Below are 25,682 nucleotides of genomic sequence, written 5' to 3' on the forward strand. Positions count from 1 at the left end.
GGATCTGGTCCAGAAGAGAAGCGATGGGCTCCAGCTGGCAGCAGGCGCGGGGTGGGCGGTGGGTGGGAAGGAGGAAGCCACCCTCTTGGTCCCCGTGAGAAGCTAGAAGTAGTCACTGCTGTCGGTGGAACAAGACAGGTGTACATAGTAAAGAAGGTGTCGGCTGAAAAAAAGTAAAACTGCAAAGCTAAAATGTCATTTAGAGATGGGATGCGCTTGCTCGCTCACATTCTGCATACAGAAGTCCTAAAACCACACCGCTCTGATGTGCGCCCGCGTCATCGCTATGCAGATAAAATCGTTTGTTTTTGATTCACCTTTTGGGGACGACTTTGTTTGCCGCTTGGCATCTGTGTCCAGCTCTTTCTGGGAACAGGCCTCTGCTGTTCCTCTGGAAACGCCCCTCCCCCACTTTCTGTAAGTGACTCTAACTTCACCCTCTCTTGCCCCAGGCATGGGGTGAGCACGTGATCCCCGCCGGTCAGGAAGGCCAGTCCCGGTGTTTAGAGGTGGGCTTGCGATCCAAGGCTTTCCCACAGGACTCAGTCTCGGGACTTATGTTGGAATGGTTGGAAAAAGAAGTTCTTTTTCTTCCCGGATTGCTAGTTGTCAACACGGTGTAGCTCGGAGCTCTCTCAGGGAGAGGGTGAGGGAGGGAGAGAGGAGGGCGAGGAGGAAGAGAAGAGAAGGGAAAGCAAGGAAAAGGAGGGGGGAGGGGAGGGAAGGATGGAAGGGAGAGAATCCAGCGCCCACTGAAATGCGAGGCGACTCTGGGCTTTCTGTTACGTGACCCGATGAACTTCCTTTTTGCTCCAGCTGGTGTGAGTTGAGCTTCTTTTCCCGGAACAGAAAGGACCCTGACTGATTCAATAGCCTTCGAAACGGAGACAAAATCGTAAAAATAACAAGAATGGTAGCCGTCGTCCAGAGGGGCAAAGCTGGCTGTAACTGCTGAAATTGGACCAAAAAGTTAGAAAGCACACAAAAATTTGGGAAAGCACCCCAGGTTTTAGAAAGTTATCCAAAGAGACCCCTTCTTGATTCTGGGGCTGGACTGAATTGCTTAAAAGTGGGTAAGAGTTTAAAAAAAAACCAGCAGCCACCATGCACAAATGGTAAACACTTGTGTCCAACCAATAACTGGAATTAGTAATTTTCGATATTTTCCCCTATCTTGAAATTGTGGACCTTTCATATTTGTTTCTGTTTTTAGTGCAGTATTTTTCCTCTTTTTCTTTTCTAACTTTTCTGTCGTTCCGTCTAACAGCCTCACTTCATACTCTCCTTCCCATTCCCAAGTAATTCGTCTTAACGGCGTGTGCCCGTTTGTACTTCCGTTTATACTCATTTATCTTTATCGAGGTACAATCGATATGCAGCGAAGTGCACAGAAAGTGTACAGTTTGAAGTTTCAGCGTATATATGCACCCAAGAAACCGCCACCACAATCAAGAGAGTGAGGATGTCCGTCACCTTCAGGACTACGCCTGGTGACCCCTCCCATCCCCCCTCGCCCCTCCTCCGTTCCCAAGAAACCACCGATTTACTTTTTTGTCCGTGTGGATTAGCGTGCGATTTCTAGAGTTTTACATAAGCGGAATCTTACGTTGTATTCTCATTTTTTTTTTTTTAATTTGACTTCTTTCACTCAGCATAATGACTTTGGGATCCATCAGTATCGTTCCGGGTATCAGCAATTCCTTTGTTTTTATTGAGTTTCCGGCGGATGGGTCTGCTATAGTTTGTGTATCCAGTTACCTGTTGATGGACAGTTGGGTCGTCCCCAGTTTTGAGTTGCTACAGATAAAGTGTCTAGGCACGGTCGGGTCCAGGTCTTGAGAAATCTTGAGAGAGGAGTGGCTGAGACGTGTCGTGGATGTGTTTACTTTTTAAGAAAGTGATGGACGTTATAACCCAACCAGGGCCTCCACACCCTCACCAGCTCGCGGCGTGAACAGTCTGTTGAATTTTAGCCGTTTTAACAGCCCTTTTAAATGGCCACACAGTATTTCCGTGAGATTCCCCCTGATGAACTTTCACCTCCATTCCTGTATTTCCAGCTCTAGAAACAACCGCATTACTGGATCTTTCACCGCTGTGAGGTGGAGTCTTGGAATACGAGCGAGTGCTCATCGAAGAGCATAAATATTTAAAAATCCAATACTTCTCATCAGAGAGCTTTCCAAAAAGACTGTAATAATTGACGTTTCACTAGCAATGCATGAAAATGTCCTTTGTCCTCCTTCCTAATCTCGCCACTAATTTTTGCCAGTAGGAGACGTGATAACTCGTTTTAATTTTTGCCCTCTCCCTTCTCCTCGACTATGTTGAGCTTGAAAAGAAAAGCCGGTTATTTTACCAGCAAAAATGGGTTTATTTGGGAACGGCAAAGAATTTCAGTTCAGGGTAAGCCAGCTCTAGCAAAAGCCATAGACAAGTCCTTTTATGGAGGAAAAGGAGGAAGTTGGGAGGGTTTGTTTTGAACGAAAGTCCAGTTGCAGAAAAGAGTTCAGAGAAAGTTCCTGTAGGAGGTGCAATCTACATCGTTTCCTGTTGGGTATAAAACTGATGATTCTTTCCCTGCTGTGGACTCTCCTGTTGGGGGCAGTATTTGGCAATTCTTCCTGTAATTGACGAGTAGTATTGTGCGAGAGCGCCCCCTTCCGGCATTCAGACTCCATTTTCGTGAGTTTTTTTTTTAATTCATTTTCACAGCTGTTGATGAAGTTGAGTATCTTTTCATATGTGTATTGGCTAGTTATCGTTCATCCACATATTGAGCATTCCACCCATGTTGCACATTTTTAAATTTTTTGTGAGCTCTTTTTATAATATAGATTTTACAATTTCATCTTTTTTTTTTCAAATCTATTTTTTTTTGTCTTTAACTGTATGGCATCTTTGCCATCATAAAATATTTAAAGCTTTTTTTTTGATAACTTCTGGCCTCATGTCTTGGTGAAGAAAATATACCTAACTCTTGGATTGTACATGTAGTTTCCTATATTTAATTTCAAGATTTTTGTTTCATTTTTTTACAGATAAAAATTTAATTCTTCTTTGATTTTTATATAGTATGAGAAAGGAGTTCAGCTTTATTGTTTTCTAGTTAAAAAACTATTTGTATCAGCACCACTTGCTAAATAAACAGTATTTTCCTACCTTTGTCATATATCAAATTCCATTATTAACTGGGATTCACTATGACTATGTATTTTGTTCTACTGATTTATTTGTCTGTTCTTACATCAATACCAGACTGACTTGATTATGCTCAGGCATTTTTTGTCCCATGGAACCTCTAAGAAAGTATTATCTAATTCCATACACAAAATGTTGGGGTTTCAATTGGAATAAAATAACACGCACACACACACACATATATCAATTTTAGAAGAGTGTATATTTTTATAATAATGTTTTTGTACAGAAACACAGTATGTTCTTCTATTCAGATCTTGTTTCATGTTTTTCAATATAATTGAGATTTTTTGTCAGTTAACTATATATCTATGAGTATATGTACAATATAAAGAAGATCAATAAAACAAATACTCAGTTTAAGAAATAGAGCATTGTCCGTAAGTCCCTTCTTGATCACACACCTCTTTGTCCCGCTCACCAAGGTATAATCTTTATCCTGTCCTTTGTGACAATTATTCCCTCGCTTTTCTTTATAGTTTTACTACTCACGTCTGTTGCTCTAAATAATATTTATTTTTAGTTTTTCCCATTTATTAACCTTGATAAAAATGGAATCCGACTCTGCATTCTTCTCGGAACTACTCCTTTTATTCGACTTAATGTACGTGAGATGTATCCATGTTGATGCGGGTAATTGTATTTTGTCATTTTTACTACTGGATCCATCGTATGGGTAACCTACAATTTATTTATCCAATCTGCTATGGATGGATATTTGGATTGTTTCTAGCTGTTTACTATTCTGCGCTTTCTCATAAAAATATCCTGATGCACTCATGTAAGAGTTTCTCTAGGGCAGTGGTCTTCAAATGTTTTTTGCTTGCATAGTCGCTAAAAGAATTTTTAAAATCTAGGTGCTCTCTTGAGAATTTCGGTTGCACTTCTATATTTTTTCATCATGAACGTTTGTAAAGAATGAAATTTCTAGCACATCGTAGATATTAACATTTTAGGTTAAACTGCTACTTCTTTTAAAAATATAAATAACAGAGAAATCAGATACCCACCTTCGGCTATTTTAAAAATACACGAACGAGCTGTTTTCTAATAGTCAGAAATTTTACACTGTTTTTTTTTTTTTCCTCCCTGACTGTCCATTTACATCCCCCACAGAACTGCTTCTTATCGTAATGGATTTTTATGCTGGGAAATCTCGATCACCCTAATATACATTTCTGCCACAAAAATATATATGAAAATTGAAAAAAATTCTGTGACCATAGGCTTTAAGAGTGAAACATCTGGCTTCTATATTTAGTTATTATTAAAGTATTATTAGGACACAATGGATCAAAGCAATACAAATGTATCATGACATTTGTAAAATAATTATTTAACAGTGACTTTTTAATTTTGGAAATGCATCTTTCTGTGGGATGGATGAGACTTTTTCCCATTTATTTCATATGTGCATGCATGACTCTTATTCTTTGGTAGAATGAGACTATGTTCAGATCAATTTTATTCCATTTTTTTTTGTTTTAATCGATACAGGCACTGAAAACCTTGTTTACATAGATAAATAAATAGGAATAGAGACAGTTTTGTCATGACAATGCCACTCAGTTCTTTGAACTCCTTCCAAGGTAAATGCCAAAACCACACAGCAATCTATCGTTAATTTTTAATGATCTATTAATGGATATATCTGCCTTCTTTTTTGTTGAAAATAAAATAACGTCAACTGCTTGACTTGCGAAAAGACTTATTAGCCAGTCGTTAGAGACATTAGATTTCATAATAGCTGGAAAACATACCAAAAAGTCTTTACCCAGATCTACCAAATGGCTACACCTTTTACTCTTTCGTGGAAAGGCCGGAAGTTATCTCATTTAACGCAACCTATCTAAAACTTTCAGAAAACATTGACATCTTTTGAACTTTTATAAGCTTTCGTCAATGTATTTTGAAAAGTTTTTAAGTAGAAAATTCCATATAAGGAAGTTAAAAAAGTGATGTACTGAACTTGACGTATCCATCACGAGGTGTCACCCGTTACCGTCGGTGGGCGATCTTGTTTCATCTGAACCCCAATCCCTTCCTCTCCTGATTATTTGAAAGTCAGTCCCAGATATCTTGTCAGTTCATCTCATAACCCTTCAGCACATAGCTCTAAGCAATAGGACTTTCCCTTTTATTAATATCACATCTGAAAAAGAAACATTTAACATTAACTAGGCAGTGTTCACGGTTTCCCAACTGTAATTTTTTTCTTTTACATTGTATTTGAATACGGATGCCCATGAGGTCCGTACATCGCAACTAATAGACGGTGTGTACACCTGCTTCGGGAAGCGCTGTCTGGTAATCGCTGATGACTGTTGCCTAGATCCATTTATTTATTGAGGGTTGCAAAGTGATGATACTCTTTCAGATTGCCTCTTGTGTCCTTCCGCTATGCCCCACCCCCCGTTTTTTCCACTTGCTTATTTTTTGACACTGTGACACGCCCCAGGCTCACTTCGTATAGTTCCTCTCCCGGATCATTCACTTCCTGCTTCCTTTTGATTTGAGAATGACATTTAGAAACTAAGACCTGTGTGCTGGGTGTCTTCGTTGCTCCTGCGGTGTCACTTACTGTAATCTCTCTCAGCTGACAGCCAGGCAATCCAGGTATGTATTACTGACCCCCCACCCCCACATGTATATATGTCTTTCTAGCTATTAAAAAAGAACGACCATGAATTCATATTGATAATTCTGACTCCAGACCAGCACAGGTTTTTAGAATTCTCTCTTTATTTATTATAATTTCTTTCTCTGACAGTGAGAAACTTGGCTCTCCTTAGCTACAATATATGTATCCATCACCTGCCGAAGGGGATCTTGGCTGCTTCCAAGTTTTGGCATTTATGAAAAAAGCTGCTATAAATATTTGTGTGCAGGTTTTTGTGCGGACATAAGTAACATATTTTTAAATAAAAAGACGAGAAAGAAGGGCTTTCTAAGAATGACAGAAGTTGTAAAGAAAACATTTGTTAATATTTCCAGACTGAGCAAAAAAACCTCACCATAAGTAACTTAAAAGACAAACAGCAGGGGGCGCTAGTTGCAAGACATTTGACTACAGCTGACAGTTCTATTTCACGTGGCACACTGAATTTCAACGAGACAAGATTCTCAAATTCTGTGACTATTTTATTTTGTTTTATTTTATTTTATCACCTGCATGTCTGGGGCAGAAGTGGGAAATACTTTAAACGAGACGAGATTCTCAAATTCTGTGACTATTTTATTTTGTTTTATTTTATTTTATCACCTGCATTTCTGGGGCAGAAGTGGGAAATATTAGCAATCTCCTTTTGTCCAAGAAATCTTATAAGTATTTAGACCTGTTAGAAATTACTAGAATTCAATTTCTACCTCGCTGATAGAGAAATGCATTATTAGAGAAGACATCCATAATTCCACAGAGTTTTAGAGGTGAAGGCTTATTTTCAGAAGACAGACTTCAGTTTTCAAGCACTGGGTGTCTCACAGGCTGCTTTGTAAGAATAATATTTGCTGTTTTTCTCTGTAGCTGTAGGGGAAAGGGAACAATTTTCCTCTTATTCATTCCTGGCATTTCTTTCACCAGCAATTGGAGGCACCTATGGTTTGAAGAACCATAACCGAAATTCCTTGAGTTAACTTAGGCAAGGGGGGGGGGGCGGTAGAGAAGGAGGCCTGAATAGCCACAAAACCATGAATATGGAAAGAGACAGAAAAAAAAAATGTTAACAGATGTAATATAATGCTTTCCTTTCCGGAATCATCAATTAAAGGTCTTTCTTGAGTCAACATGAAAAAACCATATAACATAACAGAAAAAAAAAAATCAACTAAGTATACGAACAGGCAGTTTAGAGGAAAAGACAGACGATTACCCCAAATAGGCCACCCCATCTCACTCTACATGGTAGCTGACGAGATGCCTAGAGATGGACTCAAGATTCTTTATTCAATGAATACTTTGCATTTTCTTTATGCACAAAAAGTAGGTGATTCAGATTCATATTCTCCTCTCTGTGGTGAGGACACACGAGTATTAGCCTGGGTAGATCAAGGCAGAAAAGATCAAGTTACTTCAACCACAGGTAGATTTGACACCTTTGAGCAAGTTCTCTTTCTTATGTATCAAATATTTATAAACTATACGCTAAGACAGCTGAATGCGTGGACTTCAGTCAAAAACATTCATGATAAAACTGTTTAGAACTGATAAATGTCTGCCAAAAGTAATTATTTTTGTTTTAAAGGAGTCGATCTTTAGCTTTTTCTTTTCTCCTGGCGAAAATGAGCCGACAGAGGCATTTCTAGCTACTGAAAGGAAAATAATGTCTTCTACACTTTAAATAAAAGTTTGTCTTTCCAGCCTCTGTAGAATCACTGCATGTATCCACCTCATTCAATCTAAGAGCGATTATTGGGAAAGTCAAAATTACGGTATTAATATGATCAATACTTTGTAAGTCAAATGTAGCTTTCATTGCAAAATGTGAATTACACATTATCTGCAATCGCGATTGCCTTCCTCTCCAAAAGAAGGGCCAGGAGTTAGCTGCATGTTGGCTGCCTTTTGAGAATTAAGCTGGAATTGAACCGCGAGAGTACTGGATCAGACTCTGCCCCATTCACCCTAAGCATGTCTCCAGAGAGGGTCTTCGGCTCCCAAGACACAGGCGCTCCCAGCAGGAAGTGCCAGATGCAGAGGAGAAGAGTCAGGAGGGCCGTGTGGGGGGCCCAGGACACCCCACCCCCTAAGTGCTTGTCACTTTGCCTGAATCACGGTGTGGATGGGGTGATGTCTCCCTGGTTTCTGCGGAAGTGCAAGCCCACCTCCGTGAGGAAACCTAGGAAAGACCACGCCTGGGTGACCCCAGGGCCGGGGAGTCCACAGGAGGAAGAGGGGGGCCGGAGCCAGAGGGTGAATCGAATCGTACAGAAGAACCGAGCTTTGCGCTGTGCAGGAGAGCTGAGCGGTGGGCGGGGAGATGCTGGGCGGCCGGTCTGGGCCAGTGGCTGGCTTTGGGGTGCAGCCGGCCCACACACTGTCTTACTGGCTCTCCAGTCTCCATACTAACCCTGGTAGAGACGTCGTCGCGGAGATGCGGTGAGGGGGGAGGAAGCGGAGCTGTTACTCAGAACGACACAAAACCCAACCCCTTCCTCTGCCTCGCGGCCACAGTCTGCAGGTGTCTTTTCCAGGAAACGACACATTGCTTGGTCCCCGTACCCCGGAACCCGACCCTCCCCCCGCCCTCTCTCTGGCAGGTAGAATTCAGGGCCAGTGTTTCCATCTGTCGCTGGAGGACTTCTCCAGGACCAGCCGTAGGACTTGCGAGACATTCCGGGATCTACCAGGTAGCCGAGTCGGTCCCCTCTCTGCCCCCCTGCCCGCCCCTCTCTCTGTCTCTACTCCTCTCAACCCGGTCCTACCAGGAACGATCGTGTCAATCCTTCTAAGCCTCGCTTTCTTTATTCCTAAACAAGCAGGGTCAGGAATTATATACCCCAAAGCCTCAAATATAAGTGCAAGCTGGAAATATTACTGATGCTGTAGTTTTCAGAATTTAAAATTTTGAACACAGTAGGCTCAGACAGCAGCCCTTCTGTGATACTAACGGGCTAATTTCTCATGTTTGTACACAAGCGTTTTCACATACGCATGCAGCGGCTGCTGCTCCCACATCTAGGGGCTCGTATGGGGTCCCCCCACGTCGCTAAGCAAAGGAGGATGGCCCGCACCTCCTTCCCCGCTGCCCGCAGAAGTCACAGGGCACCCCCTTTGAAGATCGGGCTGAAAACTCACTTTTCAATTTTAACCTTCGTTTCTGTCGCTTGCTTTTGTTGAATACACCAGTCGACCTGATGTAGACAGTTTCTGTTTAGAGAGAGGAGAGTAGGAATTTGCCTTTCTTTTTTTTCTCATAAAGAAATAGAATTTGAAAGAGAATAGTTTGAAAACTATTTAGACTCCCTCGTCACCCAGAATGGAGTTATAAACACCAGGGCTTTCTTCCTGGGAGGTCGCCCCACCTCACACCCTGTGACAGCGACACAGGGTTCCCACACCTGCAGTCTTCCCTGTGGTCCCTCCGTTGGGTGTCATCTTCCTCTAGCACACGCCAGTGGGGGAAGCAGGGAGGATGTTACTATGGTTACCTCGGGCAGCCGAGAGCAAGACAGTCTGCCCATGTGCCAGACCATCTCTCCCCGTTTCAGTCTGTTCCCCGATTTTCCCAACGTGCCTCTACCTCTCTCACGTCCACCCGCCTCTTCCAGTCCTGCTGGGTGGGTGGGGGGTGGGGAGCTTTCTCCCCTGTGCAGGAGCTGTTTCCTCTCCCACTATCCTGTAAGTGGAGAGAGAGAGAGCTGTCTGAGAATAGAGACGTTTAATAGCATCTTAAAATGAGTCGACGGAAGGATGCATGGCTACAAAATGAGGGTGTCGACTCGACGGCTGCCCTCGAGTCGAGCAGAGGGAAGCACGATGATGGTGACATTTAGAGGGGACCGAGGGGACCGCAAAGGCACGGTGACCTGCAGGGGACGGAGCAGGGGAGGGAGTGGCCGGAGGCGTGGCCGTCTGGATTAGGGAGGAAGGCAGTGGAAAAGGAAAACAATCCTTAAGTCAGAGAAATATAAACGCTATATGACTTCACTTATATGCAGAACCTGAGGAATCAAAAGAACAAACTAGTCAAGAACAGACTCACAAAGATGGTGGACCATTTGGTGATGGACAGAGGAGGGGGTAAATTGCTGGAGAGAATGAGTGAAGAAGGGTTAAAAGAAGAAATTAGTAGCTGGTGGATGGTCACGGGGATGGGGAGCACGGCATAGGGAATGCAGTGAGCATCGATCCGATGGTTAGGTGGAGGGCCGGGGGAGGGCGGGAGCAACTGGGGGGATCGTTTTATGAATTAAATAGATGTCTAACCAATATACTGTACACTTGAAACTAATTTAAATAAATAAATTTTAGAAAAAATTTTGAGAAAGATGAGAAAAACCTGGATGGTTTCTGAGAAGGGGCCCCCTTTTATCACCTCTGCATAGGCCGGATTCTGAGAGGACATCCATTTAAGCCTCTGATTCTTCAAAGAAATGGCCTGCTACCAGTTGCTTCGCAAAACACGTCATGTGAGTAGCGCTGCTTGACCCGTTCCTAGGGATCTGAGGACCAGCGACACCCAGATTAGTGTTCGATTAAGTCACTGGAGACCATGGTCCTTCCAAGCCGACACCTGAGACTAACTGCCACACTCGTGTGGAAAGGCTCGCCCCTGGATGGCGGCATGACAGAAAATGCTCAGAGACCGGTTTGCGACCGGCAGGCCCTCCCTCGCTCGGATGTAGTAAACACAGGACGCGAGCTGAACACTCAGTGCTGTGGTTCCTCGGCCTGAACAGCTCTTACTCTGGTTGTGCGTGTGCTGGGACAGACACTGCGAAGCAGGCGAGGCTGGGGTCCGTGGCCGGGAATACAGCATCTGAGGGCCGGGGACTTGCTACCGTTTCTCACGTGGCTCTAAAATGCTTTTAGAAGGTCTACGGCCACACCGCCCTGCGCAAGCCCCATCCCGTCTGATCTCGGAAGCTAAGCAGGGTCGGGCTTGGTTAGGACTTGGATGGGAGACCACCTAGGAAGACCAGGTGCTGTAGACGTAAAAAAAAAAATAAAAAAAATAAGGGATCGTAAGCTGACAAGGTCCTTGCAATCTGTGAGGTCAACCAAGGGTTGCCTCGCCTAAAAAAAAAATAAATAAAAGAACATGGTCTTTAAGTAGGAAAGTTGACCTTTTTTTTTTTTTAAATACAATTAGTAGAAATTACAAAGCAATTACTGGGACCTGTCTGACAGAAGCAAGGTTCTGACTTTTTGTCCTTAAATGACAATGATTCCCAAGTAGTTTATATTTACTAAGTTATTTTCCCTGCCAGGAGGATCACAGTGGCCAGTCTTGCACATGGAGGGGCCAGACGCTACCCTCCCAGGGAGCACTGGGAAAATTCACTTGTTCGAAAAAGTACATGGTTTTCTGCAGCTCACCTGTCATGGACCCCCAAATTCCACAACCGAGAACTCATTCTTTAGAGTTACCTTTTTTGAACCTGTGACGAGGAAAGACCCTGAAACCTGGCACACAGCGAGGCCTGGACGTAGCTTTTGAAAGGGTCGTGTAGGTTTTGTCCAGGAGAGAAACGTGAGAAATGTTTCTGGGGGTGGGGCTGAGTGGAACCCTTCCCTGAGCACAGGAGGAGGAGGCGGTAAGAAAGAGAAGGGTCAAGAGAAGGTGTACGGGGTCAGGGGGGAGAAGGGGAGTGGGCAGGAGAGAGATGCCCCTGAGGTGGTTCCTGGTCCAGGACCGTCTAAGCGAAGGGCGGACGTCCCGTGGGGAACCGCTGGTCTGAGCCTGACAGGTCGGGTCTTCCCTCCGCTTCCTGGGTGTGCATTCCACCCCGCCACCCACCTGGACTCATGACCATCTCCCACGCCTGGCGTGACCAGCTCGTCCTGGTTCGCTTGAGACCTCTTCAGTTTCAGCACTGAAGGTCCTTGGACCAGGGAGCCTCTCGGTGGTGGGCAAACCGGAATGGCCGGTCGCCTTCCATGACACTACGGCCATGAAACTCAGGGAAAAATTTCTTCTCTGAATTAACTGAAAGAGGATACTTTGCCAGGTGAACTTGCGTTTGGGTGCCAGGACCGAGACCCTACAGGCGGACGAGGGTTCCAGAGAGCCAGGAGCTCAGTGGGACATGATCAACTTCCCTGTCTGGTCTTCTGGGCAGATGGCACATTTTCAACGCCACCTATGGGCTAACTACAGGTCACAGGAAATCACGTGTGTGTGTTCTCATGTGGAGCTGTCCCTATACTCTCAAGGGGGCCCTCAGTCAGTGCCAAGAGTGGCTGAGCGTCAGCGGACCTGGGTTTTACCCTTGGCTCATCCGTTCAATTATGTGTGACTTTCAGTAGCTTGTTTTCGCTCGCCCTCCGTTTTCTCGTTTATAAAATGTGGCGTTTTGCGTTGAATGTCACATCCAGCTCCAGTACGAATGAAGCCTGCCTGTTTTCCCTCTAGAACAAAATGGAAGGAGTTCCGAAGGGTGGAGAAGATGCTGTCAGCCCAGGTAAGGACCTAGTGGAACGACTCTTCATGATTACTTGAGGACCATGAACTCAGCACTGGGGGAGCAAACTGCATCTCGCAGTGAAACGTACAAGGCTAACGTCACCCAAGACAAAGGAAATGCCATTTTCCCCAGGAAATATAGCACATTAGGCTATTTGCTATCATACTCTCACGGATAAGCATTTCCAGATAAAGCCCTGCCATTCTGTAAAGCAGAGACCAGGCAGCGCTGGGAGGAGCGGGAACTCCGAGACAAACACCTCGGTTGAAGGAAGCTCTGAGCATCCAATAGCCTTCAGGATAGGAACCAAATAGGGAGAAGTTTCTGGAAAGGGTGGCAAATTTCGGCGGTCCCAACAGCCCTTTAGGGGTGTGCTACCTAACTGGGGATGGATGCTGTTTCCGCAGAGTCTTTCCCTGCTAAAACAAAACACCGCAGACTGGGCGGTAAACAACAAATATTTGTCTCCTGGTTCTGGAGGCTGAGAGGTCCAAGTTTAAGGTGCCGGCAGATTCTGGGTCTGGGGAGAGCCAGCTTCCTGGTGGCCGTGTCCTCACGTGTTGGAGAGAGTTCTCGGCTCTTCCTCACCTTGTAAAGGCGCTCATCCCAATGGGGGCCCCCACCCTCATGCCCTCGTCAGACCCCAATGACCTCCCAAAGGCCCCAGTTCCAGACGCCATCACGCTGGGGACTAGGGTTTCAGCTTATGAATTTTTAGGGACGCCCACATCCCGGTCCACAGCAGTTACATGTGAACCTTTCATGCTCTGACAGGTGAAGGAGAATGGAGCTTAACTCCAGCGTCGCCCTCCCTGAGGATTATCCTGGTGGGCAGATCCGGCAGCGGGAAAAGTGCCACAGGGAACAGCATCCTCTGCCGGCCAGCCTTCCAGTCCAGGCTGGAGGCGCGGTCTGTGACCCAGACATGCCAGGCGGCCACCGGCACGTGGAACGGGAGGAGCGTCCTGGTGGTCGACACCGCCCCCATCTTTGACACAGAGGCCCACAACCAAGAGACCTACAAGGACATCGGGGACTGCTACCTGCTCTCCGCCCCAGGGCCCCACGTGCTGCTGCTGGTCACGCAGCTGGGGCGCTTCACCGCGCAGGACACGGCGGCGGTGAGGAGGGTGAAGGAGGTCTTCGGGGTGGACGCCATGAGACACGTGGTCCTCCTCTTCACCCGCAGAGAGGACCTGGGGGGCGAATCCCTGCGCGAGTTTGTCACCAAAACCAACAACCGCAGCCTGCGGAGCCTGGTGCGCGAGTGTGAGGGCAGGTACTGCGCCTTCGACAACCGGGCCGCGGGGCCGGGGCAGCGGGAGCAGCTGGAGGAGCTGATGGCCGTGGTCGAGAGGCTGGACAGGGAGCGCCAGGGCGCCTTCCTCAGGAACGACCTCTTCTTTGAGGCGCAGAGGCTGCAGAGGGACGGGGGCGGCGCCGGCGGAGGAGCCCGCGGGCGCTACCTGGCCCAGGTGCGAGCGCAGGTGGAAAAGCACAAGCGAGACCTGGAGGAGAGCGAGAGATGCTGCGCGCCCAGGGCGCTCCTCGGGGCCAAAAAGTGGATCCTGCTGCATATGGAGCTTTGTATCTGTCTGGTTTGGTGCAGCTTACTTATCCTTCTCATTCTACTGACCATCTGGTACCATGTTTAATTCTGTACGTAGTCGGAGCATTTCCCGAAGTACCGCCGATTCAGAAATTAATTCTCACGGTCCAGGCAGCTCCCATTCCCCGTCTTTTTCATAGGCTCTTGGTTTGAGTCAGGCCTTTGCCTCTTCCCCATGGAGCCAGGGGCCTCAGAGGGTCCCCAGCTCAGCTGAAGAGATGCCTGGTGGGACTGTTACAGTCCCCATTCCCTCTGCCAGCGACCAGCTCAGGAACGGGCCTGAAACCCAATTCAGGCCGAGGAGATGTAGGTACGCTTCTACAGAGGTCTCTTTCCCCAGGAGAGACCCACAGAGAGGGACAGCCTCTCTCTGGGCACTGTTGGGTCTGAGGGTGATGCTTGGAACTCCCAGAGCCATCAGCCTGAGGCGGATGGCAAGGCTTCAAAGCAGAGCCCACTTGAGCTCCTGAATCAGCCAGCCCCGAGGCCTACCCCATTTCTGAACGTCAGCCAATAAATTCCCTTACTGTGTAAGCTGTTTGAGTTTGGGCTCTCTTTTCCCGGCATTTGGAAACATTTGAATAAACGACATGTTCTCTGCCCAATTTTAAACAAGATCCTTAAATTTCTCCGAACTTCCCCGTTCTCGTGCTTCCTCTGAGGGAGGACTCGCGTCTGCTACTAACAGGCCGGCTGCTTTGCAGACATGCACTGAATCCTGAATAAAGTGAAAAAGTTTTTAGTTGACTTATTTTGGAGAAGGACAATGGGACAGGGCGGAAATGTGCCATCTCCAGGCAGGTGTCCGGTTTCTCTTCCCTCTGGGGGAGAAACAGAGCTCACATTTGAACACATTCGTCCAAAAAATTAGGTGAACACCCGTGTCAGAGTAAAGGGGTAACAAAGCCCGTCCTCCTTCTCTGCTGTAAAATATCCTTGGGTGACTCCCCTTGAAAATCGAAAAAAGAGAAATGTCATCTGGATTACCAGGTGACACTGATCGTGATGGAAGAGATGTCTTGTTGGTGTACTGCACCCCACCTGGGAGGCCTGGGACCGGCCCCCCTGCACCCCTGGAGGGGGCTGTCGTCCTCCAGCCCTGCTCCCTAGTACTCACTCGGGCCAAGTTCATGCCCAGTCTGATGGACGAGGAGACCAGCCATGGTCTCCTGGAGACAGGACCCATGCCCCAGAGGGTTTCAAGGCTGGGATATTCAGATCCAAAGCTGTCAGTGTCCTCTGAGCAGCCAGCTCTCCCTCTGAAGGCCCAGGCCAGGGAAGGGAGCCACATGTCACAGGGTGGCCCAAGACAGAAGCATGATTGCCACCCCAGCATTGCCATCAGTGACGGCATAGTGTCCCTCCCGCCTCCTCAGAGTCTGTCTCCTCTGCATCCCCGTTCCTATTGTTACGACTCAGGCCCCAATCCCTGGCAAGAAAGTCTTTCTTCTCAATGTTGTCCCTGACGCCAGGCTCACGCTTACATAGTTCAGCCACCAAATTGCTGCAGCATCAGCTTCTTAAAACGACCTGCCGAAAAGCCGCCAGTGACTTCCTGTTTACTGTGAGATGCCCCTCGAACTCTGCGGGTGGCACACAGGCCCTGGCCCGGCCCCATCTCTCCCTGCACCCCGCTTCCCATGTGCTGATTCTCATTCTCATTCCCGTCCTTGACCTTGGTGGCCTCCCTCAGCCCATAGCGACTCCCGGAGACGCCAGCCCGTTCCTAGCAGCTCGGGCACCACCCCATCTAGGCAGCCTCTGCTGGGCCTTCGTGACCCCCTTTTGGCAGACATCCTACCTTCGAACAAACTTCTCTCACACCCCATTTTCTATTTGCCTTCGTCCCACTTTTACACAGTCGCTTCTCGGGAGGAGGAACTTTGCATTATTTATCTTCTATTCCTGGTGCCAAATGCAGAACCTGACACTCAGCATTCCTCTAATAAACCTCTGTGCAGCCGGATTGAATTAAGTCTGGGAAGGGAGGTGCCACTTTGGGAATGCTGCAGTGACGGGGGGCAGTCTTCGCTCTGAGCTCTGAGCACCCAGAGTCCCTTCGGTGTCCAGGGTGGGCGGTGCATCGGCGTAAGATTCCGGGCGTGAGTTTGAAGTTGGTTAGGTGAGCACAGCCCTACAGATCAACATGGCACCTCTATCAAAAATAGAGGTTTAGAGAATGAAGCTTGCATGGCCTGATTGAGTTCCTAAGACTCACCCCAATATTAACCACATACCCATCCGGTCACAGGCTGCCTGGAACAACTGTGGGTCTCTCTTACAGGGCACACATGAGCGGAGAAGAGGGTACACCTACTGAAAAGGTGAGGGGTCAGGGAGGGGCCACCGGGGACCTCCTCATCGGCTTTCTTGTTTCTACGGACTTGATGACCTCTGCTCAGACGTCGCCCCAATGTCTGCCCTCTGCCCTTCGCTCCCACGGAAATGCAGAACCCTGCTTTTCCCCAAATTCCCACAGATATCACGCATGTGGGTGCTGACCTCGGAGTTCAGGAGCTTGCCTGACAATGCGGCTCAGCCGAGGGGACATTTACCCCAAGGCCGGGGTTGGACCACATCCGGCCTCGTGCCTGTTCGTGCAGCCTGTGAGCCCCGGAGGCAGGGCTTTTACATGCTTAAAAGTTTGCAGAAGTCAAAAGAAGAAGAATGTTTTGGTGCCACATGGGAAAGTTACATGAAATTCCAATTTCAGTGTTCGCGGAGGTTTATGGGAAGGCAGCCACACACGTCGTTCGCATCTCGTCCACCTGTCTTTTGCTCCGTCAGTGAAGACGATCGTGTATAGTCCACTAAGCCTAAAGTCTTCACTGTCTGGCCTCGCGCTAAGAGATTACAGTTTCTTTCTCTCCCAGCCACTGACTCTGCTTTCCCCCACGGCGTGGCCCCCTGCCCGCCACTGCGGCCCCCTTTCTCTGCTCTCCTCAGAATTAGGTCCCCTCCTCTCTTCCTCCCTGGCCTCTTCAGAATGCCCTCATCATCCCCTCTCGTGGGGGTGGGCATGGCGATGGGTGTCACCCTTCCTGTGGCTGTCACCCCGCACCACGATGAAATCAGAGTACATTTCTGAACGAAATAAGGAATTCAGTGCCAGCCGTTTCTGTAACGTATTTCTGCCCCGGATAACACGAGTCTGTAAAGTAAGGCCCAGAGGTGAGATACTCACGTAGCCTCACAGTCCATTCCTTGTCCATCTCCCAAGGTTTTGGGGTGGTGTCTGGTTAGTTTATTATTAACCCCCCCCATTTTTAACAGAACAACAAAAAATGCTTGTTTGTTTTTTCCTTTGGATTTTATTTATCCAGAAGCAGTGAAAGAACATGGGTGGCATCTCCGAGGCAAGGAAGAGAAATCGAAAGTGGAATTAAGTAGAAAGCAAATAAAGTATCTTACAAACAGACAGAGGGTGAGTCTGGGAAAACAGGTGATTGTAGAAATCATCGGAAAATGCTCAGTGTCCTTGAGCAAAGCACAGGTTAATTAAAATTGCAAGAAAAATCAAAACGCATATAACAAGAAAAGCAGTTACGCCAAGGTGAGAAGTCACCCACTTTCTGACCCCGCGGAGCGCCCTGGGCGCGCAGCATCTCTCGCTCTCCTCCAGGTCTCGCTTGTGCTTTTCCACCTGCGCTCGCACCTGGGCCAGGTAGCTCCCGCGGGCTCCTCCGCCGGCGCCGCCCCCGTCCCTCTGCAGCCTCTGCGCCTCAAAGAAGAGGTCGTTCCTGAGGAAGGCGCCCGGGCGCTCCCTGTCCAGCCTCTCGACCACGGCCATCAGCTCCTCCAGCTGCTCCCGCTGCCCCGGCCCCGCGGCCCGGTTGTCGAAGGCGCAGTACCTGCCCTCACACTCGCGCACCAGGCTCCGCAGGCTGCGGTTGTCGGTTTTGGTGACGAACTCGCGCAAGGATTCGCCCCCCAGGTCCTCTCTGCGGGTGAAGAGGAGGACCACGTGTCTCATGGCGTCCGCCCCGAAGACCTCCTTCACCCTCCTCACCGCCGCCGTGTCCTGCGCGGTGAAGCGCCCCAGCTGCGTGACCAGCAGCAGCACGTGGGGCCCTGGGGCGGAGAGCAGGTAGCAGTCCCCGATGTCCTTGTAGGTCTCTTGGTCGTGGGCCTCTGTGTCAAAGATGGGGGCGGTGTCGACCACCAGGACGCTCCTCCCGTTCCACGTGCCGGTGGCCGCCTGGCATGTCTGGGTCACAGACCGCGCCCCCAGCCTGGACTGGAAGACTGGCCGGCAGAGGATGCTGTTGCCTGTGGCACTTTTCCCGCTGCCGGATCTGCCCACCAGGATGATCCTCAGGGAGGGCGACGATGCAAACGGGCTATCTCCCAGCCTGCCTGTAAAAAAAGAATTTTTGTGTCTTACTAAGTTAGTGATTCTTAAGATTTTCCAGTCATGGACCTTCATGGTATCTCTTGAAAGCCATGGACCTCCCTCCCAGAAAAAGTCATAGCTGAGTACATGCAAAAGTCTGCAGACCACTTTAGGAGGTTCCTGGATCATAAGGAGTCCACATAGGATGCCTGCGCTTGGCCCCGTAGCCAAGAGTAAGAACTGCCTCGCTATTGAGGATGCTTGAAGCACTTCACTTAGACCAGGGAAACTACAAGTTTCCGAAAGGAAATGGTCCTTGTGTTTTTCCATGGGTGGCGCCAAGGCCAGTTTCGCGCTACATAAATGTGAGATTGGAATGGGGTGGAAGACGAGAAATCACACGTGAGGCAATATTCTCACCTCCTTGTCGGCCACGCATTTCTAGGTACACTTGTCTAGAAGTGCTCAGCGAGCCTCGGGAAGAACGGAAGTCTCAGAGGTCAGAGGCACCGTGACTCCCCATCGAGGACCAGCTGAGGATCCCTGGGTCTCTGCTCTTTGGGTGGGGAGTTAGATATTTGAAACGGAGATGACAACAAGGTCAAAGTCAGTGTCAAGGACGAAGTCTGGGAGACGACCCTGGATGGGTGTCTGAAGATAGGACCATTCGAAGTGCATGAGCTAGAAAGGTCAGCAATTTGGCTGAGTGACTTACGGGGAACTAACAAAACCAGTGTTGGGCAGGGCGACACCCAGCCAAGAGCTAAAATCTTTAAGGGATGGAGAAGCGTGAGAACCTGAGGATTTTTAGAGTTTTTAGGAGCCCAAATGAAGTCTATTGTAGGCTCCTAAAATCCATAATTTTCTTCCTTCGACTCTGTGCTAGTTCCTCCTTTCCTCAAGAGTTCTGGGGCATTTTGTAGCAAACGTGATTATTAAATCTCTACGGGAAATTCCCATTTTTCTCAGCTGAGAGCGGACAAGGAAAGAGGAGCCAGATTCACAACTCAGTTCCAAAGTCTCCAACTTCCGACTTGAAATTTCATGTCCACGTTTCCCACACATCACGTGCACAGAGAGCCTCATACCATGTGGGTCGGGGGGGGCGGGGTGCATGGCGATGGCGGGGAAGGGCAAGAATCAATGAGAGTTGGTTTTTTCTTCTTCCGTTTGAAATAGCTGGGTTAGGGTCCCCGTGTTTGAGGTGAGAGACAGGTGGAGAGAGAACAGTGGCTGCTCCTCGGTGCCCAGAGCTCTTGAGATCTTGGAGGCTTTCTTACCTTCAGACAGAGTCCCATAGCTGCTCTTCTGAGGCCCATCCATTCTCTTCTGGAATAAAAACAGGAAAGGAATAAGAAGCAAGTGTCCACATGGGAGTTGGTAAGGCCTCAGTTCGGACCCCTATGAATAATTCTTTCGATGAGCCATTTCCATTGCTAATTTCCTAACTCACATTATGCTTTCAAACATCTATAAGTAACTTTAAGCAGCCCTGGCGATGCTAACACAATGCACGGTTGCTGTTTTTGGTTTCTCAGCTTACGGGAAAGCAAGAAATGCTTTGAAACAGATCAGCTGATTGATTCTCTCCCTCTAGCTTACATGAAATGAAGTAAGCATTCTTTTATGGAATGAGAAGTGGAACATTTATTATTATTATTATTATTATTATTATTATTATTATTTTGGAATCAAAGTAGGCAGACTTGAAGAAGTCCTTGTCCCCAACCCCATCCTCCCATTGAAAGGTACGTTGGCCACTGGAATGTCCATCTTTTCTGGGACTGGAAATTCCCGGTACCTCAAACAATGGAATGTCCATCTTTTCTGGGACTGGAAATTCCCGGTACCTCAAACAAGCCTAAGTCATTTACGGCAGGGCCATTTTTTCCCTACTCTAGCAAGTTTGTCATCAGCCCCGAAAGCAGTTGATGAAAAGAAGACGGTCCCATGACTGAAGAGGAAGAATCAATATTCAGGACAAATTCAAGAGAAACTCAATCCCTGCTCTGTTTAATCGAATGTTTTCTTTGGCTAGCTCTGAGGTCCTCCCAATAATCACCATCTTTGTATTCCAGTAGATTTAATCAGAAATTAGCACAATCACTGGCATCTATTGTTCATAAATGAGGCACCATATTGTGTCACTCTTCTTGGCGTTAGAAAAGGCAGGCATACGACATGCACCTGGAATGAACACGAGACTGTGTTTTATTTGTTCGGTTTAAAATATTACGCAGTTATGAAACAAAGTTTTTAAGTGGAAGAATACATAGAGTTATAAAGCAAAACCCTACCATCTGCGACGAACACATGTAAGAATGTTGACATTTTTACTGCGGCTATTCTGTTTGAAAAAGTTAAAACAGTCCATATGGAATTCGATTGATTTTTTCCAACTCCTCGGTCTCGTTCTCTCTTCCTCTGTCCTTCAAGGCAGCTGATGTTGTAATATTTGTATGTGTCACTCTCATTTATGTATTTATAATTCCACACACACATGTATCTATAGAAAACATCTAGTACTATTTTTGTATTTTAAGTTTTGACATAAATGACACCATTTACGTGACATTTTATCCAATTATTTACTGATAAACATTTAAGCTGTTTCAAAATATATCCTTGCTACTACAAACGATGCTGTAAAATAATCCCCACCTACTGTATATCGCCCGTGCAACAAACATCCGGGGTACACAGCCTCCATCGGCAGATACGGCACCAAGAGGGTTGTGCTAACTTACGCTGACACCAGCCAGATTCTTCACCTGTACTCGGTGATATTAGACTCTTAATTTTTCATCATCCTTATGGGCATAAATAAGGATGTCTTAATGCGTTTACATTTGCATTTTACTGATTTCCATGGAATCGAAAATGGTTTTTCATGGTTAGTTTGCTATTCAGGTTGCTTCTGGTACATAAAAATAATGTTGGCACGTTTTTCTTTTCATTCAGTGGGTTTCTTTTTTGGGGGGAGGGGGTGCTCCTTAGGAAAACCACCCATTTGCACATCATCAGAATACACCAAGACAACTTCCTGTCTTCCCTCCCTTCCTTTCCTTAAGCCCAGAGAAGGGCGTTTTTCTCATCACCCTCTCCCACCCGCTGGCCTTCACTCTGGGAAGTTATACTCTGGCTAAAGCCACTCAGATTCTCTGACACCGTTTCTGCTTTCGAGGACCTTTTCTGAGGCTTGGAAACCTCAGAAAATATGGGACTCGACCTGTCGATGTGATAAAGACGATGGCGACAGTGACGATGATATCAGTGATGAACATCATCAGCCTGAGGTCCTCTGTGCAGCTCTTCTAAGGTCTTTTATGTCTATTATTTTAATTGTTCTCCTAAATTCCCTGTGATGGGATCAAGACAGGTCTTAACATTTCAATTAAACTATTAGGAAACTGAGCATCAGATGACTTGCCCAAGTTTACTCAATTGCCGTGCAGCCAAGACCAAAAAGTGATTCTTTTGGCCACAGGGGGGAAGTAGCCTATTCCAGAAAAGTCCACAGCCTCTGCGATCACCACATATAATGTTGCCATCCCACCGTCAAGACATACACCGACCTCCGCGGGCTGGAAGCCTGCCCCCAAACCAACACAGAGAATGGCGTTGCAAAATCTTGAATGCATGTTTTTTTCAAGAAGAGATAATTCAAAGAGAAAATTGCAGGAGGCAGGAGTTGCTCTGAATTGAAGTGTTTCAGTTTAAAATCATCTGGCGTTTTTACTGGCTTGTTTATCAGTGCCACCCAAATGAAGCAAAGTGCCTGACACAGAAAGTCAATCAATCTCAGGTTACATTAGCCGAGACGCAGCACTGTGGTTCTCCTGAACCGTCTTCTGAATGGGTCGGGCTGCAGGAGGAGCCATGTGTCCCGCTGAGGGAGAGGTTTTGAGGCAGATATTAACAAAGAATAAAGTGTCCGGGGTGCGTCAAAAAAGATGGAGATGCTAAACTGATCATAGCCTAAGACGAAATATTAACAGGACTGAGAGGATAAGGCTGGAGGATGCATCGCAGATCTGAAGGAAGGTGGCATGTGTCAATCTTAGCAGGCAGAAGCGGGGGCGGGGGGACATTGACAATGGAGGCAGGTTTCTCCTCTAAGAGGAAAATTCTATTCATCTCCAAAAGCGGAACAGGCACTGTGAGGGAGCACCAGGCAGTGTGCGACAGAGATTAGGAGAGCATCTGACAGGTGCAGTAGGGGGGTCTACTCAGGTCCGAGGCTGAAGGAAAGGAAATGACGTACCTTCTGGTTTTAAAACTGTATGAGCCTGATTTTATCACGATGCCTTATTGCACCAAACCACGAGAAAGCGGCCTCTCTCGTACTGTTTTAGGGAAGATGCAACTATTTTTTGTCTGCCTTGTTCATAAGTCTTTCCTTCGCTCATCTGCCACAGTCCCTATATTTCCTTGTATGAGAGTCCCTTGTTTTGTAGTTTAGCCCTTGTGACTTCTGGACCTGTCTCTCACATAAGGTTTAGCAGACAAAGGGATTGTTCCCGTGTGCCCCCAAAACGAGTCTGTTTGACGTAGCGTCCCACCACGTGTCAGAGGAAGGGTGTGGGGTACCTGGGGGAGAAAGGGGTGGTTTCCAGAAGGTCAAGGTCATAAGACAATGTCTACTCAGGGGGTCTCCTCATTGGGGGCGGGGTTAAGAAGTAAAGAGAGTGAATCGAGAAGCAAGCCTCTCCCTCCCCCGCACCCCGCCACCCCGCGCCACCAGCCGGGACCCCCGGCGAGGTTCGATTTCCTTCCTCATCTGTCAAATGGACGAGACTGTGAGTTCAGCCTTGTGCAACCCTGTGAGTCTCCCGGAAGATCCAGCGCGCTAAGCGGTCGGCAGTCAGGGGCAAAAGCCTGCAGCGCCGTGGGATGTGAGGCGTCGTGGACGCGGGACGAGCGAGCGGTCCCCGCGTCTGCCCCGCGCCCACAGCGCTCGCCATCCGCGCCCCCGTGTCCCCCGTGGGCGAGCGAACCCAGAAGCAGGCTGACCTGCGTGTGAGCACACCGGCCATCGGTGGCTGTGCCTAGGCCACAGACCCGGGGGGCTCTCGGACCCCCGTGGCGCTGGGAGCGTCCCTGGGGTCCCCTTACCTGGCGCGGCGCTGCGGGCGCGGTGCTCAGGGGCCTCGGGAAGGTGCGCGCGGCGCGCGGCGGGCGGATGCCGAGGAGGAGGCGCCGCCTGCGAGGCCGACGGGTCGTCACGGCCGCAGGGAGGGTCCGCGGGGAGGGCGGCGACGCCGCTGCAAACAGGACCGCGGACCAGTGAGTGCGCGGCGTGCTGTCCCCTTAACGCGACGCTTCCTGTCACATCCTGCCCGCGGCCGCGCCCCCCTCCCATTTCCTTTTAATGACTTGTTAACATAGATAACATTTGGAGGAAGAGGCTGCGAAGGCAGGGCCGAACCCCCCAGGTTCCGAAACACCCGTTGCAGCACCCCCTCGGTACCCACCGCAGGAACACCTGCCCAGCCCCCAGCCCCAGCCCCCAGGCCCCTTCTCAAGGCTCTGCTTCTAGAACGTTCCTGCTTACCAGGGACAGACAGGCACTGCTTGCTGGTCCGCAGAGGGCCTGGAAGAGCAACTTTTAAGGACGTGGGTGACTTTGATAGCAGGCCAGAGTGCTCCTTCTCCGACAGACGACAGACCAGCTCTGTGGGGACTGCAGTTTATGTGTCTGTTTATTCCCGTGGCACTTGGGAGCAGGGTGGCGGTTCCTCTGTTTGTCAACCGATTGCACCTTTAAGGCTGGAGCGGTGGATGTAAACCAATAAGGTCGCAAAGTGAAACTGAGAACAGAATGTAGGCCTGGGTGCCCACAGCCTGCGGGTTACCTCTGATAGTTCTGTTTGGTGCCTTTGCAGATCTGTCTTGTCAGTTTTCATAGTTTCATTGTCCCCTGCGGGCATTCTTGAGCTCATTTTAAATTTTCTTTAACGCCGTAAGCACACTTATTTTATATCCGTATCTTATGATTCTATTATGTCAGGTCTTTGTGAATTTGTGCGTTTGTGCTTTTCGTTTCTCTGGGTTCTCATGCTTAGTGTGTCATGCTTACCCGAGTATGTGGTTTTCTCTGTGTTGTAGATGTCACCTTTAAAAAGAAGCATTTGTCGAAATATTTGAGGTCCAAGAGGGATCTTTTCTTCTGACTTCATTTTTAACGTCACGCGTGCGAGACGCTGTCACAGAAAGACTGCCTTGAGCAAGTCTGAGGACTCTGTCCTACTGTGTGTTTATAGGAAGGACGAGTTACGGCTGAGCGTTTGGCGCTTTGGGGTCCTTTCTAAAAGTGATATGGGACGATGTCCTCCAGTCTGGGTGGACGGTGGGCTGTCACTTTTGTCTCCTTTGCCCTGAGAGACCACCAAATCCCAAACCAGGAGTGCCAGGTTTAAGTTGTTTCTACTCGATCCTTAAATACTCTCCGGGGAAAAAGTGACATCGTGGACTGGGCTCTCTGGATTCTCATTTTGCCTAGATTTTGGGCTAGAAACTCCTCACTCTCCTGTTAGGTTTGAAGCTTAAGATTTATTTTATTCCATCCAGAGTTCTAAAAAGACCTTCCGTGGGAGTATTGTTCTATTTGGCCACCATGACCCTAAGATCAAAGTTTCTGAGTAACTGTGAGTAACGGGCAGTCCTGGTCGGAGTCTGCATGTGAAAGCATTTACAAAGAAAGCTGCTGAGAAGGTTAGTTATTTTCTTTGGCACAAGACTCATGGCTTTTCGTGAAGGACTTCTCTACCTCCTGGAGCCCAGCTAAGGAACAGGTTGGAACTGAGGCTCGCTACTTCGAGTGGCTCCTTTCAAGAAAGTCCTCAGAACTTAAAGAGTGACTCTCTTTGTCTTTTGTCTGCTGTGTGTGTGTGTGTGTGTGTGTGTGTGTGTGTGTGTGTAATTTTTGAGGAGAGATAAGCTGTTCTCTTTAGCGTATCCATGGGAATATCTCATTAGCATGCGAAAGAAGTGACCCTAGCAAATCAACTTAACACTATTTTCGAAGTCAGAAGGAGTCAGAGTACCAATATTCAGTAGTATGGTGTGTGAAGAGAATTATCAGGAGTGAAAAAAAGGTACAAAATGAACAAGAACTGGACGGAAATGAGGTTGCACGTGAGATATACAAATAATTAAGACTCGAAATAATAATGATAACAGAACACATCATTTTAGGAGACAAATCCCCTTTTTTTAAAAAAAAAAGAGGTAAAAGACAAATTTAGAAAACTCTTAGTGAGATATTTTATTGGTGGAACAAACAAGGACACATCCAGTTGTATAAGAAAAGGCGGCCACCGCCACCATCGGAAGAAGAGTCTTGGGTCATGGTCTAGCTCAGTTTCCTCAAGAATTTACAGGAATTCCCCCTCTGGGGAATTCAATCCATGG

The 25,682-nt window shown here is 47.9% G+C and overlaps 2 protein-coding genes and 1 pseudogene across 7 annotated transcripts; 2 read left to right on the plus strand and 1 right to left on the minus strand.

Annotated features, from left to right (window-relative positions):
• The first annotated feature begins 5,690 nt into the window (after positions 1-5,690).
• Positions 5,691-14,666, plus strand: LOC120601477 (GTPase IMAP family member 5-like). Of its 5 annotated transcripts, XM_039861193.1 has the most exons (6): positions 5,702-5,817; positions 8,458-8,547; positions 10,246-10,329; positions 12,276-12,324; positions 13,102-13,606; positions 13,743-14,666. In XM_039861193.1, the coding sequence occupies exons 3-6, from the start codon at positions 10,294-10,296 to the stop codon at positions 13,960-13,962; spliced, it is 810 nt and encodes a 269-aa protein (XP_039717127.1). In that variant the 5' UTR covers positions 5,702-5,817; positions 8,458-8,547; positions 10,246-10,293; the 3' UTR covers positions 13,963-14,666. The 5 variants fall into 5 exon arrangements, with proteins under 5 accessions (XP_039717125.1, XP_039717127.1, XP_039717124.1 ...); XM_039861190.1 differs by having other exon boundaries at positions 10,189-10,329; positions 13,102-14,665; XM_039861189.1 differs by having other exon boundaries at positions 13,102-14,664.
• LOC120601576 (uncharacterized) lies at positions 10,736-10,854 on the plus strand (annotated as a pseudogene).
• Positions 14,667-17,227: 2,561 nt separating the features above from the next.
• Positions 17,228-23,955, minus strand: GIMAP5 (GTPase, IMAP family member 5). Of its 2 annotated transcripts, XM_039861201.1 has the most exons (4): positions 23,824-23,955; positions 23,385-23,533; positions 19,550-19,598; positions 17,228-18,292 (listed from the first exon to the last, which is right to left on the minus strand). In XM_039861201.1, exons 3-4 carry the CDS (start codon positions 19,590-19,592, stop codon positions 17,406-17,408), a joined length of 930 nt encoding a protein of 309 aa, XP_039717135.1. In that variant the 5' UTR covers positions 19,593-19,598; positions 23,385-23,533; positions 23,824-23,955; the 3' UTR covers positions 17,228-17,405. The 2 variants fall into 2 exon arrangements, with proteins under 2 accessions (XP_039717135.1, XP_039717134.1); XM_039861200.1 differs by lacking the exons at positions 23,385-23,533; positions 23,824-23,955 and adding an exon at positions 22,534-22,859.
• Positions 23,956-25,682: the final 1,727 nt, after the last annotated feature.

This window comes from Pteropus medius, unplaced genomic scaffold (genome assembly GCF_902729225.1).
Source record: "Pteropus medius unplaced genomic scaffold, Ma_sr-lr_union100, whole genome shotgun sequence".
NCBI lineage: Eukaryota > Metazoa > Chordata > Mammalia > Chiroptera > Pteropodidae > Pteropus > Pteropus medius.

What these genes read in the sequence shown, in the direction of transcription:
- LOC120601477 (XM_039861191.1), top strand. Translation starts at nt 10,294, where the DNA reads ATGGCCTGCTACCAGTTGCTTCGCAAAACACGTCAT. An exon ending in TGCTTCGCAAAACACGTCAT is followed by an intron (nt 10,330 to 12,275) that starts GTGAGTAGCGCT and finishes TTTTCCCTCTAG; the next exon opens with AACAAAATGGAAGGAGTTCC. An exon ending in AGAAGATGCTGTCAGCCCAG is followed by an intron (nt 12,325 to 13,101) that starts GTAAGGACCTAG and finishes ATGCTCTGACAG; the next exon opens with GTGAAGGAGAATGGAGCTTA.
- GIMAP5 (XM_039861201.1), bottom strand. Translation starts at nt 19,592, where the DNA reads ATGGATGGGCCTCAGAAGAGCAGCTATGGGACTCTGTCTGAAG. An exon ending in CTATGGGACTCTGTCTGAAG is followed by an intron (nt 18,293 to 19,549) that starts GTAAGAAAGCCT and finishes CTTTTTTTACAG; the next exon opens with GCAGGCTGGGAGATAGCCCG.